Here is a 15,719-nt window from a genome sequence, read left to right on the forward strand (position 1 = left end):
AGTTGTCAGGCTGCAATCCAAATGCCCATAATCTACTGGCATGAGGGGGGCTAATTACCACTTGAACGTCACAAAGCCTAAAACCAAAGTCATCACCTTCTGCATCAAACCAATTCTCCCATGTCCCCCTTTTTATTATTGTGGTCTTTCAATCACCAAGTTTGAAGTTTTATTCTTCTCTTTCATCACTTTCTAATCTGTTTTTCTTTGCATTATCTCACTTTTGGTCTTATCCATTTGCACTATAGGGCCAATATTTCACAACTTCACACCCTTATTACTGTAATTGCTTTCTTATTGTAATTGCTTTCTAATTTGCTTTCCTTCCCACGGTCCCACTAGTTAAATCCAACTTACATATATAATAATTCACAAGTTCTGTTTTAATCGTATCACTTCTTCCTCAATAGCTACAACCATTTAACCCTAAACACTTAATTTTAAAAATGCCTGACATTCAAGGTTGTCCATAATGAAGATCTGCCTTACATCTGACCAACTTTTCCCCAGTATTAGTCCTCTGTCATATTCCTTCATCTCCTACACGATCACTTTCATTTCCATGCCACACCTGGACTCATCTGTTGCTTTTGACAAAAATTCTCACTTCCGTTCTTACTCATTATCTTTCAAAATCCCATCCTAATTTCTTCTTCTCCAGAAAGTTTTCCCATGTCAATCTCGACCTTCTTTTGCATTCAGTGTTTCAGCCACACACTTGTAATACAATACTGGTGTAATATATCCTGCATCATTAGTGTTACACCTACTACTGTTGGTATATGGACTGTTAGCTAGATATAACAGATATGTGCATAAAGTCTCTCCAATTCATCTGAAACTACTTATGGCTTATCTCTGTGCACTCTAATGACACATTATTTATTGATTGATTAGAATATAAATACCTTGCACCAACCACAATGTCACCATTGTCTAGCACACAGCAGCACCATATAGATTGAGCTGGAAGTCGGATTGTTTGAGCACATTCCCCATGTTTCCAGATTCTCAGAGATCTGTCTTCTGCTGTTGTCACAAAATCTAATATTAATGAACAGAGAAACAATTAGCTTGAATAAATAAAATTAAGTACATTTATACATACCATCTTTCCAGGAAGGCTGATTTTTTTAAACCCTAAAGTATTTTAAAATTATAGTTTTAAATGTTATGTATTTGTTTCTTATACACAACTTTAAAAATCACATTTCTATACATTTCACATCGTATACTATACTTTACACCAATAAATTATACAAAGTAAACCTGAATTAATATAAAGATGATCATATAATTCTTTCCTTTAGAAAAAATACTCATGAAATAAAGTTTCTAAATTACTCAAGTTACAGTTAGTAAATTGATTTAAGTCATCAGTCCTTTTTCCCTCACCTCAAGAATGTGAGGGAACAATGGCCAATACAAAATTTTAATCACATGGCATAAGATAATCTTACCTTTACAATTTGGAAAGACAGATATGCTATAAATATAATTTGTATGTCCATAATATACTTCAAGACACTCGCCAGTAATTTGCCACCTTCTAATACTGGCATCATTTGCACAGGAAAGAAATTCTGTTTCACTCAAAATTGCCAAACCTCTTACACAGTCTTCATGTCCTGGATTAAAAAAAAGAATAATGCAAATTAATAAAACGGATCATTTGGTAGATAGCTGTCCATATTTCACTAACGTTATAAAACACATCAGTGAGTAGTAAAAACTGAATTTCAAGTTTGAGAAATTCATTTTTCTGTAGAAAAGCCTCATAACCAAAATTTTTATTTTAAGTTTGGCAACACCTTTTTTATTACCAGTCTTGGAAAATTATATTTATCATATCTTCTCCAAATTATTTCTTAAAACCTTCCAGAAACAGGATTCTGATCCCTACAATTCTCCTTTTATACCTGACAATTTCAGCTTTTCTTCCCCAGTAACAAGAGTAATTCATAACATACACAATATTCAAATGTAACAGAAATGTATAACAAAGAATAAATATCTCTTAAGTTTCTCACCACACAATATTGAAATTAATATTTATAAAGCTTCAGAGAAAATAAAGAAAAAACTAAGATTACAAAAGATTCCATTTGAGTTTGACATAAAACCATCAAAAAATAATAAATTTCATTAAAATACACAGGAATAGGCTGACAGTGATTAATTTCTCTAAAACCATGCAATTAGTGCCAGAGCTAAAACAAGAATTCAAGTTTCCTGTCTCATAATCCTACCTTTTGATTCAACCAAAATGCAAATCTAGAGCCAAAACATTGCTGATTTATCAATGGAAACATTTCACACTTTATATAAATGCAAGTATTAAAATAAAATGACAATTAATGATTATTGTTTGTTTTAAAATGGCAAGAATTTATGGAATAAACTTCTTGTATAATGTTCTTCATTATATAACTGCAGGTATATATGGAAAATATACATATTCCACTTATCAAAGTATATTACATGTTTTCAAAAAGCTTCATAAAATTCAATTTCTTTCAATATTAATTGAAGTCTTGTAGAAGATATCACCACAATTTTTTTTTAAGAACAAAACATTCTCTGAAGCTTGTGATCTAATAATACACATCAGAAGTCAAAACTTTTCCAATGCTCAATATTTGCTAATGTAGATTAGTTATCACAGATTACTAACAACTTGATACACGTACCGGGGGTGCCAAAAAAATGAATACACATGACTTGTATTCATCCTTTGTTATCAATATACATTGAGTATTACAATTTTAATACAGTTTTTTCCTTTCTTAAAATGCATATACATTTTTTTGGAACCCTCTGTATGTATGTATAGAAGCAAACAGAGATGTTTATTGAAACTCATTGTCCATTTTCCATCTACAGATAGTTTCATCTGCACAAAGGGACTTACTGCAGTATTAACCAGGGTGGTGATCAACTTTTTAAAAGTAAGCAAGATAAAAAAAACAAAAAAAATATTTACCAAGAAAAATATAAGTACCCCACAAATACATCAGCAATACTAATATTACACAGCAGATGCCTCAGTGTGAGTTATTGAATAACTGAGGTTTAAAAAGACTACCCACCTAAACCACCACATAATCAGAGTCTAAAATTTATTATTAAGCAGTGTGCTTCGATATTAATAAAAGTACTCATGTTTTCCTCCATATATAAAGATAACACCACTGATCCACCATCAATAAGGCTGATGCTTGGAAGTTTCAGACTGAACTTGTTCAAATGACAACCAAAAACATACTGCATACCAAAAATTATATACGTACATATAATTCATAGAAACACATATATCATAGCCTATCTGTTAGCTATATTAGTCCACATCTGGTTTAATGAGAAGTGTCATTATATCCTTTAAAAAGCTATACAGTGGCGTTTTTCAGATATAATTTTCAAGCTTCTAAATCTTTGAGAGAAAGACCATCTCAGTAAATATGAAGTGATGAAATTATAAAAGTTGTCACTCTCATCTTACCTGAAAAAGTCCGCTCACATCTTCCAGCTTTCCACAGTTTAATAGTCTTGTCTGCAGATCCAGTTAACATTAAGCCCTGTTCAGGTAAGATCTTTACCGCCCAGACTGCAGCTGTATGACCCTGTGAGCAAAACGGGTAATAATTTAAGTTGCCACAGAATCAATGTATTTAATTATTATCTAGAATATTCACACAGAACTACTTATACCTGTAAGGTCATCATGCATTTGTCATTCAGCCAGACTTTAGCAGTAGTGTCCCATGAGCCACTAAGTAATGTTCCGAATTTTCCAGATGAAAGACTACAAACTAAAGGGAAAAAGGGCATTGGTTAATGCATTTTCATACCAAAAAAATGCTCAACTTTGTTAGTTATCAAAGCTTGTTAAGTGACAGTATCTTAGCCAATCAAGGCTTAACTCAATGGAGATGCAGAAGGGAGCAGTGGTTGAGAGCACAGACTGGTGTCAGACTGCCTGGGTCCAAGTCCTAGCTATCTAATGACAGGGGTATTACTTAACCTCAGACCCCTCCTCTGTAAAACGAGGAAGCAGGATTAAGTGGGATGTGCAATCCCTTCCAGTTCTAAGCAACTACATAGGGATACATTGCAAACGATTTGCAATGCTGTTTAGATAGATATTAAGGATCGCTTTAGTTAAAGTGACAAACACTGTAACCAAGCTAAATGTTCAATAGTAATGGAATGGTTAATTAAGTGTCTTACTGATGTAAAATTACACAGGCTAAAAATTATAAATATGAAAATTATGTAAAAACATGGAAATAAAATAAGACAGAATTCTGATTGAAAATGGCAGATTGTCCACAGTAACGCTATAAATGGTATTAATTTACAAGGACAAAGAAGACTGAAAATACCGTAACTGATTTAACAAACTAGAGGACATTATAATCTAAACAACCCCAGAGAGGGATTAGAAGCAGAGTGACTGGCCCCACAACATGAGAATCAGTATCCAGCCACTTGGTTCCGTGGAGTATGGGGCTAAGCAGAGGACTTGAAAACTGAGAAGAGTGATTCCAAGTCTGCATACAACACAATGAAACACTAGATCTCTCCTCTCAGCCAGTGTCAGGAAAGTGCATCCTCACCCACTGCAGGACACTGGAGACTTATTCTCTGGCTCAGGAGCCAATTTGGCCAATCATTTCCATTGGCCAAATATGGGATATTTTGAGAATCAAGAAGAAAAAAAAGTGTCAGGGAATCAATCCATTTTGAAACCCAGTAAAAAAAGGTGGGAGAGGGGCAAAACAAACATTTATCTTGTCTTCTTTGTATAAAAGTTTCACATGGTAATCAAAAAATTGATGTGGGAAAGTTATACATAGAAAAATGCTAGCTATTAAATGCAGAAATAATTGTGGAATTAGAGTACAATCATTTTGTAATTTTTAATGAAATATTGGATCTATGCAATGACCAGAAATAGATGGTAAAACCATTATATAAAATAGGCTGATGGGAATTTTATAAGGAATGGATGATACAACACTTGATCAACCTTAACATCACAAAAAAAAAATTATGTGCCTCTTGACATGGTACAACAGCAAGTACACTACACTACCTATAAAATGTTCTTGTCAAAAATTTGCATCTGAATCTGATCAAGCTTCTAGATCTAACTAATAGCTTACTGGGGATTGAGGAACATGTTAAAGGGAGGAACAAGGATTTAATCAAAAACGTTCAGAATGCAGGAAATTCTACAGGAAAAATAATCTGGTTTCAAATAGAGGGGAAAGAAAATAAATTGATAGAAAGACATGTGGACCCTGTTTGGGTTACCATTTAAACAAACTGTCCAAAAACATTTATGAGACAACTGCGTACATCTGAACATTCACTGAATATTTGGTAATAAAAAATTAAGTTTTGTTTTAGGGATGATAATATTGTTTAAAGAAGAGAAAGAATCCTTACCTTTTAGAGGGGTCAGCAAACTATGGCCTGTAGGCCACCTGTTTTTGTACAGTGCACAAACTAAGAATGTGTTTTTTACATCTTAAGTGGTTGGGAAAAAAATATCAAGATACTTCTTGACATGTGAAAATTACGTTAACATCCAAATTTCAGTGTCCACTGATAAAGATTTATTGAAACACAGACATATTCATTGATTTATTTATTATCAGTGGCTACTTTTGTATACAACACCAGAGTTGAGTAGCTATGAAAGCGACCATATGGCCTACAAAGACTAAAATATTTACTATCAGGCACTTTACAAAAAAAGTTTGCCAACCCCTACTTTAGAGCTACATATTGTTGAAGCATTTACAAATGAAATAGTATACTGGAAATTTCCTTTTAAACAATGTTGTGGAAGAGGCGGAAGGTGAAACAAGATAGACCACGTGTTGATAATCCTTGAAACTATGTAAAATACATGGGTAGAAGAGATCATTAGTCCCGTTTATGTATGTTCGTGTACAACGCAATGTAAGTTACTATCTCTACTTTTGTATACATTTGAAGATTTCTTATAATTAAGTTAATAAACCTGCATCACTCTATTCTGACACACAAACATTTTACAAACTCTTTGAAGGAATTAAGTTTTAAGTGTTTATGGGCCATACTATTTTCTTTAAAATGTGCCAAACTATTCCAGATACATAAAAAATAAGTATGCATACTGCATTGATTAAGCGTATCATTTTATAAGAGCTGTGAAGCCATACACAAATCCAGGATTATAAGAGAATCAGAAATATACACAAATCACAGGAAACGATACTCAAAAGTATTAAATACTTTTTAATAATGATACCAGCGCTCTAAACACATTCAATTTGCTGCACAGAGACATAATAGTCAAAAGGTAAAGAAATATTCTTAGTTTTCCTGAGTAAATGAATTCCTTGCACAAAATAGTTGAAAAACTGATATCACACAGTGTATTAAAATTATACAGCCTCTGCCTTTTAAAACTGAACACTTTACTTTTTAAATATATAAGCATGTCAGCCTTTACTGATGACAACAGTAAATCTGTAACAGAATTTATAGAACAATGATGATCCAAAAAGGTTTTCACTATCAAGCGTTTTAGCTAGAGGTAAAATAACATAATAAAAACGAGAGAAAATGGGTATGTGAACTTTACTTTCAAAAGGATGAAACTTTTTCAAATTGAAAACTACCAAAACATTATACTCACCAGTATTTTTGTGACCTTTTAGTATATAAAGTGGTGCTGGACTCTCCAGTGAGAAAATGCAAATATTGTGGTCATTTCCTCCAGTGGCAATTAGTCCATGAGGGTGTACGTCACTCGAAGGTATGATGCACACGCAAGATACGAAATTGGAGTGGCCACTCATACAATGCATTTCGGTAAAACCCCTATTAGGACTGCAAGGAAATGATAATTAACAAGACATATATTGGTCCCCTGACTTAGCCTAGGACATAAGTTGTCAAAGTACTCATTTTCATTTAGTTGAATTTTATAGAGTACATACTATTTTAAGTATCTATTGTTTTAAATTAAATGTTAAATAGATAATTTATAACAACTACTACCAAGGTTTACATCAGATTAGGAGAAGTTTAACTAGGTTTTAATTGATAATAGTATGTTAATTAACAGGAAGAACAAGGAAAGAAAGAGAGGGAAACGAATATCTTAAGTGGCTTTTCCTCATCCTCCATCTTCATTTCTACTCATCAGTAATTGTTACCCTAAGAAATCCTTGGTGAAGTGAAACATTCACGCAATTAGGATAATGAGACCCACTATCAATAAGCCTTAACCACAGGGGGGACATTTTCATACTGTGAAGCATTAACTTAGTACCTATTAGTATACTACGTGTATCTAAATAGAATATCAATCATTCTCAATATGGAAACTAAAGGAACTAACATAGCGATAGATAAATGATTGCTCTTGGGACACAGCACATTAACTGCCTTGGATTAGAATGATTACCAATTTGTTGTACACATCAGTCACTTAGCCTTACACTGTCTTACATAACAAGTCATATCATAACAGATTATGATATAGTATGTGGAAGGCAGTAAGTTAGCTGCTGAGAGCGCTATAAAGAATTACGTATATCCCGGCCACTGGCTTAGAACTCATTTTTCTCATGTCTCTTAAAACCTTTACTGCTTTCTGTAAGTTTCAGTATTCAAAGTTATAATCTTGTTCTTTCCCTGTCTTCCTTGACTGTGGGTTTATGCTTTTACACACACACACTCACACCCCTATATATTAATATATACCCACATCTATCTATCTACCTACCTACCTACCTACCTACATAGGTAGCAGGGAAAGTAGAGAACCAACTTATCAGTGAACCCCAAAAGGCTCAAGAATTAGCGGTAACATGTACCTCTAGAAATGGGCCAAAAAGGGGTAGGGACTAAAATAAGGAAGACTACTTGAAAGTCATCAGAATCAGTCAGAAGCTGAATCATATGAAAAAATCTTCAAAGGAAGATTTTGGTAGTAGCTATTTTTAACTTGTCTGCTTTATTTTGGTGAGTGTTTTTTTTAAGTGCTTATAAAAACCACTTTATCAAAAAGTGTTTATAGAAACCACTTTATCAATAAGCCCAAACAAATTTAGAAGCCAGGATGTGTTTTAAAATGTGTATTATGCAAATCGCTAAATCTACCTGAGTGTGTCCTTTAGCACTTCCCAGTATAAATGTTTACATGCATCTTCTGCATTGGTTTGGTTTGTCAAGTTGTTATGGTGGAGTCCAGGCCAGACCTTGTTCTTTTTATCTCCCCAAATTCCTAGTACAATATTCTACATGGGAAGGATTAAGTATTTCTTGAATCAATAAAAAATACTTTAAGTTATTATGGAAAAAAAAAAATAAAGGCAGCTAGATACCCCAGCCAGACAGCTGCCCCTCTTGAACCCAGCAAGAATCTGGAGCTTCTCTAGAAAGATGAAAGTCTTTACTGGGGGGACACAAAGCACAGCTGAGCACTGGGTTATGAAGAACATGTACATTCATAACGGAGTCCAAGGCAAAACCCAGGGGGCCAGGCAGTCATCTTCCAGGCTGAAGATCAGCCCAGTGAAATGCTCCAACCAGACAACCTACAGTGATCTCACCGCCAGCAAGCCCCATACATGAGCAGAGCTTACCAGCAGCTTTCTGGTCCTCCAAACACAACCCTGAGCACAGAATAAGGATTACCAGACACCTGGGGAAAGCTGCCTCCAGCAGGAAAATATAGTCTTCAAATCAAATAGGGAGGGGAAAAGACCAATTTGGAGGAAACAGACCACCAAGGAGAAAATAAACATTTTTAAAAATCACCATTACTATCCTTAGAGATACTAGAGAAGTTATTGTAACCATGAAACAAGAACATAATTTCACAAAAGGTCAAGGCAATTGCTGAGAAAGTATAGGGAGGGGGTGGGGAAGAGAGAAGAAATTTTAGAAACAAGACCAGTATCTGAATGAAAAGTTCCAGAAAAGAAGACAGAGAAAATGGAGAGGACGAAACCAAAGAATTAATTTAGGAAAACGTCCCAGAACTTATGAATGTGAATTTTCATATTAAAAGACTCCACTAATGGCCCTGAACAATACATGAATACTGGCTGCCTTCCAGAGAGAAAAAATAATTGGTCAAGAATCAGAATGGCTTAGGACTTCTCAACCATAACACTAGAAGCTAGAATACAATGGGGCAATGGCTTCGAAATCCTTGAGGAAAATTGTTTGGAAATTAGAACGCCACAAACATTTAAATTATTATTCGAGTAACAAGGCAGAATAAAATAATTTTCAGACTTGCAAGGTCTTAATACATTATCCAAGCACTGTATTTCTGGAAGCTTCCGGAGGATGTGCTCCAATAAGGCATCAAAGAATCCAAGAAACAGAAAGTGAAAGGGTATTGATAACAGAAAATCAGCACAAGAGGTCCAAAAGGGAATGCAGAGATGGCAGGAAAGGGAGATCCCAGGATTAATTGTGTACCAGGCAAGAAATACCAGGTCAGAAAGTTTTCATTGTCAGAAAATGGAACTGTAAAATCTCCAATGTGTCTAAAGATCTTGAGAGGAGTTAGACAACTAGCAAATAATTTGAAGTTGAATTAGTGATAAATATATAAAAAATTAGGCAAATAAAAACCAGAAACAAAGCAATTAGTAGCTATAAGGTGATCACAAAATTGTTGAGGAAAAGTTACCACAGCTTATTCCACAGCTCAGGTGTAGACAGACTCTATAGTCACACAATCCTGACTCAGTTTAAATTAAGTTAATCTATGTTATAAGGATCACGGTATACAAAGAATGCATATGAGATGGGGGTTGGTAAAGGGTAGAAAGAAAGCAGAATCTCATATTCCATACTAACATATGGAAAATAACCTAAAGTAAAATAATTTTTAAAAAATAGCAAAACAAGTCATGTGCCATAAGATTACAGAGGAGCTGAAATATTCCTGTAGCCATGGCTAAGGTCTTAGCACAATGCATTACGTGTTTGTGGTGATGCTGGTGTAAAGGAACCGACTGTGCTGCCAATCGTATACAAGTCCAGCACATACAATTATGTACAGTACATACTACTCGCTAATGATAATAAATGACCACATTACTGGTTTATGTATTTACTATACTATACTTTTCATCGTTATTTCAATGTGTACTTTCTACTTACAAAAAAAAAAATTGCTGTAAAACAGAATGCCAGGTTACTTTGGCAGCAGTCTCATACATCTCGTTTACTGTGTCTCCTGATTACATATTTTCTTTCACACTTGATTTAATCTCATGTTTTTTGTACAGTAACGTGCAATACAGGCCTGTAGCCGAGGAGCAATAGGCTACACCACAGAGCTTGGGTGTGTAGTCAGATACACCACCTAGGTTAGTTTAAGTGTACTCTATGATGTGCGCATGACGAAGAAATCACGTAATGACGTATTTCTCAGAACATATCCCTCTCGTTAAGCAGCACGTGACTGTATAGCACTTTATATAGAGACATGGAAGTAAAATACAAAATTTGTCAGTTAAAAGAAATGAAAACTTTGCCTCCAAGGAAGGGAAATAGGGGGTGGAACAGAATGGCTTTGGTTTCTTAACAAACCCCATAAACTGTGTGACTAAGGACCCAAAGTGCTGAGTATTTACATAAGCGAGAAGTCACTTCAGCCTTGGCATGCTCAAGGAAGATCTAACGCACGATGTTAAACCTGAAGTTGCACCTTTCAAATATGGGTAGTTTTTAAAAGGCAAAGCAGTATGTAGTGACAGACTTGGGAAATCCAGTTTAATTTGAAGTGGGCTTGTAGAGGCCTGAAGCAGTCTCAAACAATGGCATGCTGACTGGTTAAGCTTCCTGGACAACTCTCCTGCCGCACCCCCAAAAATGTCTCCTTTCTGAAGGGTCTTGAGAAGGCCCAGAGACTTTCTGGGTTTTCAATGGGCTTTTGTGAAAGACGAGGTATCTGGTTTAGTCCACCCCAGGATAGAACTGTTTTGCCTCCCTGGAACAAAATTTCCCCGTTATTCCCAGTCCAACCCCACACTAACTACCCTGGATCCAGAACCCTATGGAAAACAATTCTCATTTACGACTTGGCTCCAAACATTTTACAGCAGTTCTTTAACTTTATTAAATATACCATGAAATAGAAACTGTGAGGATGTCAACCTTGAGAACAGTTTTATAGCTAAGATACTCTATGTATAAGAGAGGTTCATCACCCAGTGACTATGAGATGCTCTGCCCTGAGCAATTGGAAATGAGGTAAAACTATCTTATCTCACTAATCACCTACCATCTAGCCCTGTGACTGGCACCATGCAGGGTTTCAATCGGGGTTAGGGGAATAAATACACGAATGAATTTTGAAAAACACCAAAAAACAACATGAGTTAAATGAAAAGAACCAGTTTTCAAGTAGAGGATCATTTCAGCCCAAAGTTCCTCAACTTGCTGGTAAATGCAACCACTGCAGTGATTTAAGTTCTTGTCGACCTAGCACACTCATACACAACATGCAAAAGTTCAATGACAGGATTCAATTATGACAACAATATTCCCTTTACATACTCCTTATTGCAATGTTTATATCCTACTGGACACACGCTTCTACTGAGCTCAATTTTAAATGTACAAGCTTAATCCATAATTGTATGCAAATACATAAAAAGTTATGTATTACTGTCACTAAGTGATTTGGAATATCACAAAATCTTAGAGTTAAAAGAGACCTTTAGAGGTCATCTTATCCAAGTCAATACAGGAGTTTGCTTTACAATACCCCTAGTCTACCATCATGTCTTGGCTGCCTACTGCCAAAGCCTCCAAACAGATCTACTTCCATATTTACCACTTTGCAATACAATCTCCATCAGCGTCTCACAGAAATTTCAGAACAGGTAAATGAAATCATGCTGCTCCCTGCTTGAAAGTCTTTGGCTTCTATCTACCTTCCTTAGCCCTCTTACCAAGGCATGATCTGGCTCCTGTTAGCCTCTAAAACTTGCCCTCACCTCACAGCTCATTGTTTCCTCACCTCACAGCACACATGGACTTTCCTCTTTTTTAATCCAGGTCTTCTGTTTGCTCTCCCTACTGCCTACAGTACTCTTCCAATCAACCTTTCTCATTCCTTGCTCCCATGACCAGCTCCATCTTAGTGTCTGACTTAAAAATCATTCAAACAAACAAATTTTTTTAAAAAAGAAACCCACTTCCTCAGAGAGGCTTCTTTCTTTAACATCTCTCCACTGGATTCTATATCAATATTTGTTTTCTTCATGGTACACATGCCAATATGTAATTATTTACTTGCTTGTTTTTTGACCCATCATGCCTCCCACACTGTAAGAAAACTCTATAAACAGAGAGAACTTGCCTGTCCTCCTATTCTTTGTCAGGATCCCAACTAGGACGACCTCAATAGTAATTATCATCTGAATTTATGGATGGTGTCTCAAACTGAGTGAAACCTCTACTGATGGCAGACTAACAAAGTAACTTACCTCAGTTCTCTTTCTAAACTGAAATATCTTCCAGGTCATTAATTTCTTGTTACAAGCAGCCAAATCAGAGATCAACCCTTGAACTTGATTTGGACTGGAGCTTAACCTTCTGTTCCTTAATCTTTTTTTTTTTTTTTTGTTTTGTTTTGTTACTCTCTCTGACAAGACAATCTTTAGAAGGCAATGGACTTACTCTCCTCAAGAAACAGCACCTCCCCACACATCCATAAACATTTGAGGTTTCATCCCCTCCACCCAAGCCCATCACAGAAACTCTGACTTGGACAACGAGAAGAGGCAAAGCAACTTTCTGCAATGTAAGTTTTGAGAACCAAGGTTCTCATCAAATTTGAAGGAAAGACTAGAGAGCAAATTCTATAGGGCGGGAAGAGGGATGGACTAGTTCAATTACATGGCAAATGCTTCCACACTGCCTCATTTAGGAGGGTGCACCTGGCATCAATAAATTTTCAAATCTACCATGGGAAATCATCGTCCAAAAACGGACGCCCCAAACGGTAAGAGTTCGTCCAAGGTCACCCTCGCTTAGTGGTCAAGTTAGCACAAGGAAGTCAGTCTCTATTCCCCCAATCCGGTGCTCTTTCCACCAAATCGCGTCGGTTTCTTACACAGCGCGCCCCGAGTGCCAGCGCTCTCAGAATTGGGAGGGAGCGCAGACCGGAGGAAAGGCCGGGAAGAGAGGGAGAGAACAGGATAGAGCAGAGGAGGGTCACTCTCTTGCCACACGCGGTAGGAAGCTTGCAACACAGCCGGGAGGCTGCCGGGCTCTCAGCGCTCACCTATCCGGTGCCCAGAGGCGGGTGGTGCGGTCTCGGGACACGGACACAAAGGCCCCCGGCGGATAGAGGCAGCACACCAGGCCCCGCACGTCCAGCTCGTGGCCTGAGAGCGAGCAGCTCAGCCGATACCTGGCGGCGCCGCTCGCCATGGCTCTTGTTCGCCCGGCGCCCGGTGCCCGGGCACCGCGCGCGATCACTCCGCAGGGGAGGTCGGATCACGGTGGGAGAGGGGCCTGCAGGTGAGGGGCGGCTGGAGACCGGAAGAGGCGAGAGCCGGTGCGGAAGGGCGGCAGGGAAGGGGCGCGTCGAGTGGGCCGAGTGACACAGCAACCCTGACATGCACACCGGAATTCATCATCGGCCTCAGCCCGCCATGACGCAGAGCGTGTGCGTCCGGACTGCTGAGGCCGACGTGGAACTGAGGCTCTTCCCTCCTGCACTCTGGACCAGCGGTCGAGGAAAAGATAGTGATGCCCGGCCCGTCTGCCCAAGCGCCCGAATTCGGCTCCTTTCCCAGCGCGAGTCCTTTACAAGCCCTGGCTGAACTGTTTATTGTAATAGGAGATGAGGTACGAGACTACAAATCCCACAATGCCACGCGCAGTGGGGCGTGAGCCGCTGGCGCGCGGAATCCGGCTATTTTAAATCTTGTTCTGCAGTGCTGCGAGCTGCCTTGTTGGTAAGACTGCCTGGAGTTCTGTTAGGGCAGCTTATCTCCGGTTTTGCCAGTCCTTCTCTGCTGTCTCAAGTTAAACTTTTTAATTAAAACAAGAGAGCTTAGGGCAAAATTGGAAATAATCGCTTGCCTTAAATTCTCTGAACACTAAACTGGATTCTTAGTACTTATATAAAAGTATAATATTTTATGTGTTCATTTCAAATATTTAAAATAAATATTTCAACTGTCACATCTGTATACAAATGACAAATGCCAACTCCCTCTCCTAAAAGCACTGAGGGAAATCTGCATAATGTCAGTAACTTCTCTTGGAGACAATATATGGAATAGGTGAATCATTAAAGGTTGTAGGGGAAGAGATATCTTTTTCTTTCTACCCTTCTAGGTTTTCTGCTGGAGCTCTATAAGAAAAGATTAACAAGAGAAAAACAAGTATATCATATGTACAAGGAAAAAACTCAAGGATGGGTATCACAGAGGTAGCTAGAGCTTGGGCTTATATAGCATCTTAAAGAAAAAAAAATAAATGTTTACAGAAGTAACAAAAAGAAAAGGGCTTTAGGTCTTTAGAGGTAGCAAATTATGGGAAGGCAAATATATGGGAACTAATGGTAGAGAAAGGACAGTTAGTAAAGATTGTTATGCAGGTTCCTCCAGTGAAGTCTCCAGGCTAAGTCTAAAGTTGTCTCCTGTGATTAACTTTTGTCCTTACTGGTAGAGAGGCAAGAAGGAAACCTTTGAAAATGATGTCCTCTTCTAAACAAATAGACGAATGGTAAAGAGCTTTTATGTGTTTTTCTTGTTTTTTGTTGGTGGGGGGAGGTGGTCAGTTTCCTTCAGCTCAAAATAATCATTAGACCCAAGTGTCATATTTTGGGGTGGCAAATTCTACCTTTTACTATAGTGATGAAAGGATAACAATGACCATTACAAATAGGTTGGGTTCAAATGGAATTACACGAAAAAGTTTTACAAACTTTGAGAAAGCCACATAATATCATTCCCTTCTGTATTGTATTGATTTTAAGTTACTTGAAAGCAAATAAGAGAATAAGTCTGGATGTAAATAACATATGAAAGTTGGAAATGTGAAAAATGTGACGAGTCCAATATGTATGTATAATGATTATAGCTGCAGTAACATTTAAGTTCTGTCTGTAGGAAGACAGGAAGAAAACAAACTGCAAGTTACTTTATTAGAGAGGTGGAATTTGAGACGAAGTAGTTCCTATGTTGTTTTTTAAACACTGATTTAAAAATCTTTTTAAGACCACTTTCCATTTAATTCAGCCTTTCTCACAAATTTGAATCAAAAGAACTCTGAAAGGAAGTGTAAAGATTGGAAGATTTCTACGAAAGGCAGAGGAACAGATGTCACCAGAATCGCACTCATACTTAATATTGTATTTTGTACGCTGATGCTGTCTTAACCGGAAGGAAAACTACCACTGATTAGAAGTAAAAAGGCTGTATGTACAACGCTCCCTACCACCACCGAATAACTTCAAACAGTTCTTACTAAAAACAACGTATTACACGGTAGCAGAAGTGAGATTACATAGCGACATAATAAAACTCAGTGGAAGTGCGTTCAGGTCAAGCACACAATCCGAGTTTGCTCTGATTATAGAGAAAACCAAAGTTTTCAAATAAAACGTTCATTTTCGAACAAACTCGCCATTTCCCCACCCCTTCCCGAAAAGCTTCGAGATACTGAGA

General features: G+C 37.2%; 2 protein-coding genes across 4 annotated transcripts in view; one reads left to right on the forward strand and one right to left on the reverse strand.

The window, feature by feature from the left end:
* PLAA (phospholipase A2 activating protein) overlaps positions 1 to 13,875 on the reverse strand; it is a 36,681-nt gene extending 22,806 nt beyond the window's left edge. The window contains exons 1-6 of the mRNA XM_019736266.3: positions 13,322 to 13,875; positions 6,692 to 6,885; positions 3,709 to 3,809; positions 3,500 to 3,620; positions 1,461 to 1,628; positions 909 to 1,044 (exon numbers count right to left, since the gene is read on the reverse strand). Coding sequence (XP_019591825.1) covers positions 909 to 1,044; positions 1,461 to 1,628; positions 3,500 to 3,620; positions 3,709 to 3,809; positions 6,692 to 6,885; positions 13,322 to 13,470 — 869 coding nt within the window. The 5' untranslated portion in view covers positions 13,471 to 13,875. The remainder of the gene's footprint in view (positions 1 to 908; positions 1,045 to 1,460; positions 1,629 to 3,499; positions 3,621 to 3,708; positions 3,810 to 6,691; positions 6,886 to 13,321) is intronic.
* The window catches only part of IFT74 (intraflagellar transport 74), an 85,871-nt gene continuing 82,853 nt past the window's right edge, over positions 12,702 to 15,719 (forward strand). For 2 of the 3 annotated variants that reach the window (XM_088792770.1, XM_088792767.1), the window contains exon 1: positions 13,766 to 13,890. In XM_088792770.1, the coding sequence (XP_088648896.1) occupies positions 13,886 to 13,890 (5 nt within the window). In that variant the 5' untranslated portion in view covers positions 13,766 to 13,885. Of the gene's footprint in view, positions 12,839 to 13,765; positions 13,891 to 15,719 lie in introns of those variants that run through there. The other variant, XM_088792769.1, reaches the window with a different exon arrangement.

This window comes from Rhinolophus sinicus, chromosome 16, assembly GCF_057876585.1.
Source record: "Rhinolophus sinicus isolate RSI-liver-muscle chromosome 16, RSI-T2T, whole genome shotgun sequence".
NCBI lineage: Eukaryota > Metazoa > Chordata > Mammalia > Chiroptera > Rhinolophidae > Rhinolophus > Rhinolophus sinicus.